Raw genomic sequence first — 2,869 nt, 5'->3', positions numbered from 1 at the left:
GAAAAATGCAAGATTTCAAACTAAAAATAAATTTGCAAAGCATTGAGCCTGATTCACCAGATTCCTCAAACAGTAAGCACTGGCAAAAAATTTATTCAAATCTCAGTATGGTCATAGATTAAAATAATAAACACTATCACAAATCGATAGAAAAGCCATCTACCATATTTCTGGCATACAAGTCGATGTAGTATTTAGGATAAACATGTAGAGCCTGGTGTAGCCATCTGGTTCACAAGTCCTCAGTCAAATCGTCCAACCCATGCTAACATGGAAAGCGGACGTTAAACGATGATGATGATGATGATGATGATGATGATGTAGTCTAAACATTCAAACATTGTCATTATCTTTCCAAATTCTGCTGCATTTCACAAGGACGCTTTGGTCCCCCAAAGACGTCTTGGTGTATAAGTCGACCTGGTATTTTTTTATTGTAAATTTTCTTCTGGAAAATTCAATTTGTATCCTAGATAATACAATATTAGAAGACATGGGACTCAAATTCAGTAAACTTTCCCTGCAGACAGAAATGTTAAGTTTCCCCAAGGAATAAACTTTGAAAGAACTAATAGACTAAAAGCAACAAAAAAAAAAAGAATGGGGTTTACCTGAAAATAACTAAAATCTTACAGGATCCTACAATTATAAAGATTGGCTTATCCTAATCTATTGTCAGATATGTTTATAAAATTTAATGAAACACTTAACATGTTTCTGCATAAGAAGAAAGCAAACATTTCAATTTGAAAGATAAAAAAGAAATGAAATAATTGGGAAAACATTTAAACCTATGGAAACAAGCAGTACAAGATATAAATTTGAAATGTTTTAGACATGCCTATGTAGTTTAGAAGCTCACTTGGTGACCAGATAGTTTTAGATTTCAGTTTCATAGTATGGGGGCTTGTGCAAATATCATCTACAAAAGTCTTGGATCAAGCAATGCCTTGAGAGAGAATTTGGTAGATGTAAATTGTGTGGAAGCCTGTTGTATAAACGTGTGTGTATGTGTGAGTTTGTTTTATATTCCACCCTCATCACCCCTTGACAACCTCTGTTGGTTTGTTTATGTCCCCATAACCTAGTAGTTTCAGCAAAGAGACCAATAGAATAAGTACCACACTTTAAAATACAAGTACCATGATCGATTTGTTTGACTACATCATTCAAGGCAATGCCCCAGCATGGCCACAGTCCAACAACTGAAACCAGTAAAAGATAACAAGATGAAATAGACAGATGATTTTTGTCTCTGAAAATAATTCAATTTTTTATTAATTATAATTGAGCATTTGGTATGTACATTAAAGAAGTTGTGCAAATATTTTCTAGCAAATGTAGAAAATGTTAAATTAGATTTTGTGCAAATCTCATTCATTTTAGCAAAAGGACATGGGAAATATGTTTCTTTGAATGAAAGTTCAAAATGTTACAGAGCTGTCATGAGATTCAAGTATTAAACTGAAATTTTTAGAAACAAATTTGAACAGATTTCTGGTTGATATAAAATCAGAATTTCCGAAAACTATCTGATTAAGCAATGGTGGCTCTTCTACTGTTATCTTCCACATGTTTATGCAAATATTTCTGCACCTAGCAGTTGATGACTACAAGGATCAATAGAGGCCCTCGATGGAGTACTGTTCGTACATCAAAGAGAGTTCTGTTGCCATTCTCATAGACATCCTGAATCATATGAGGCTGAAAAGTTCATAGGCTGACCAAGATACTCTCATGGAATGCAACCAAATTAGGTTTATTTTTCAACAAAGTGCCCTGTGTGGTTCACACACATCGTCCATCGGTGTTGCAGTGCTTGGATCCCAATGGTGAAGAATCTTTCATTCTGTTAGCCATACTGGGGCATTGTGTTAAAGGTTTAGTTGAACAAATCAACTCCAATACATGTTTTTTAAAGCCTAGTACATATTCTATCAGAGCTTTTTGTCAGACAACTAAGTTACAGGGACATAAACAAACCAGCACTGATTATCAAGTGGTGGGGAGGGGTCACAAGCACAAAACACACAAACACACACAAACACATGATGGGCTTCTTTCAGTTTCCATCTACCAAATTCACATTGGCCCAGGGAGATAGTCGAAGATATTTTACCAAAAGTGCTGCAAAGTGGTACTGAAACCCCAAAACACATGAGGTTTCCATATATCAAATTCACTCACAAAGCATTAGTCAACCCAAGGACAGTAAAAGACACATGCTCATCAAAATGCTGCCACACAGTGGAACTGAACTGAAAACCACAAGGCTGCAAAGCAGGCTTCTTAACCACACAGCTGTAGACTTAAATAATCAAAACAGAAATAACATTTGAAAAACATTTTATTCGTTTATTGATTAAAAACTAACATCTACATATGATATATTATGGTACATGATGTATAAACATTAAAAAAATAGTCTGTATACTATAGATGGTAAGTGTTACATCATAGAAATGATGGAATAAATTTCTTTGAACAGTCGATGGAATAAATACTTAAGAATACAAAATGACAATTGTAAAATGTTTTGACAGAATCTCAGAAGGTTCAGGATTTCACTGCTGCAATAGTTTCTGTTGATGCCGCCGCTTGGGGTTGGCTGACTTGATTGATGTAACCAAGTTTTTTGATATCTTTGCTGACAACATTGAAAGTTACATTCACAAATCCTTGAGTTCTCACTCTACAAACTATAATATATAACGAAAACAACAACAATGATAATAATAATAATAATAATAATAATAATAATAATAATAATGCTGGATTATAGATATAGAGTGCCCAGCTGACAACAAGGTATGCAATAAGGAAGAAAGAAAGGAGGAGGAGGAGGGGGAGGAGGATAAGAGGTGATGAG

At 34.5% G+C, this 2,869-nt stretch overlaps 1 protein-coding gene across 1 annotated transcript in view; it reads right to left on the bottom strand.

Annotated features, from left to right (window-relative positions):
• Positions 1 to 2,329: 2,329 nt before the first annotated feature.
• The window catches only part of LOC106882485 (B9 domain-containing protein 1), a 51,413-nt gene continuing 50,873 nt past the window's right edge, over positions 2,330 to 2,869 (bottom strand). Inside the window, exon 6 of the mRNA XM_014933183.2 lies at positions 2,330 to 2,699. Within this exon, the coding sequence (XP_014788669.2) occupies positions 2,557 to 2,699 (143 nt within the window). The 3' untranslated portion in view covers positions 2,330 to 2,556. The remainder of the gene's footprint in view (positions 2,700 to 2,869) is intronic.

This window comes from Octopus bimaculoides, chromosome 17, assembly GCF_001194135.2.
Source record: "Octopus bimaculoides isolate UCB-OBI-ISO-001 chromosome 17, ASM119413v2, whole genome shotgun sequence".
In the NCBI taxonomy this organism is placed as follows: domain Eukaryota; kingdom Metazoa; phylum Mollusca; class Cephalopoda; order Octopoda; family Octopodidae; genus Octopus; species Octopus bimaculoides.
This window is presented reverse-complemented; position numbering and strand designations above follow the sequence as displayed.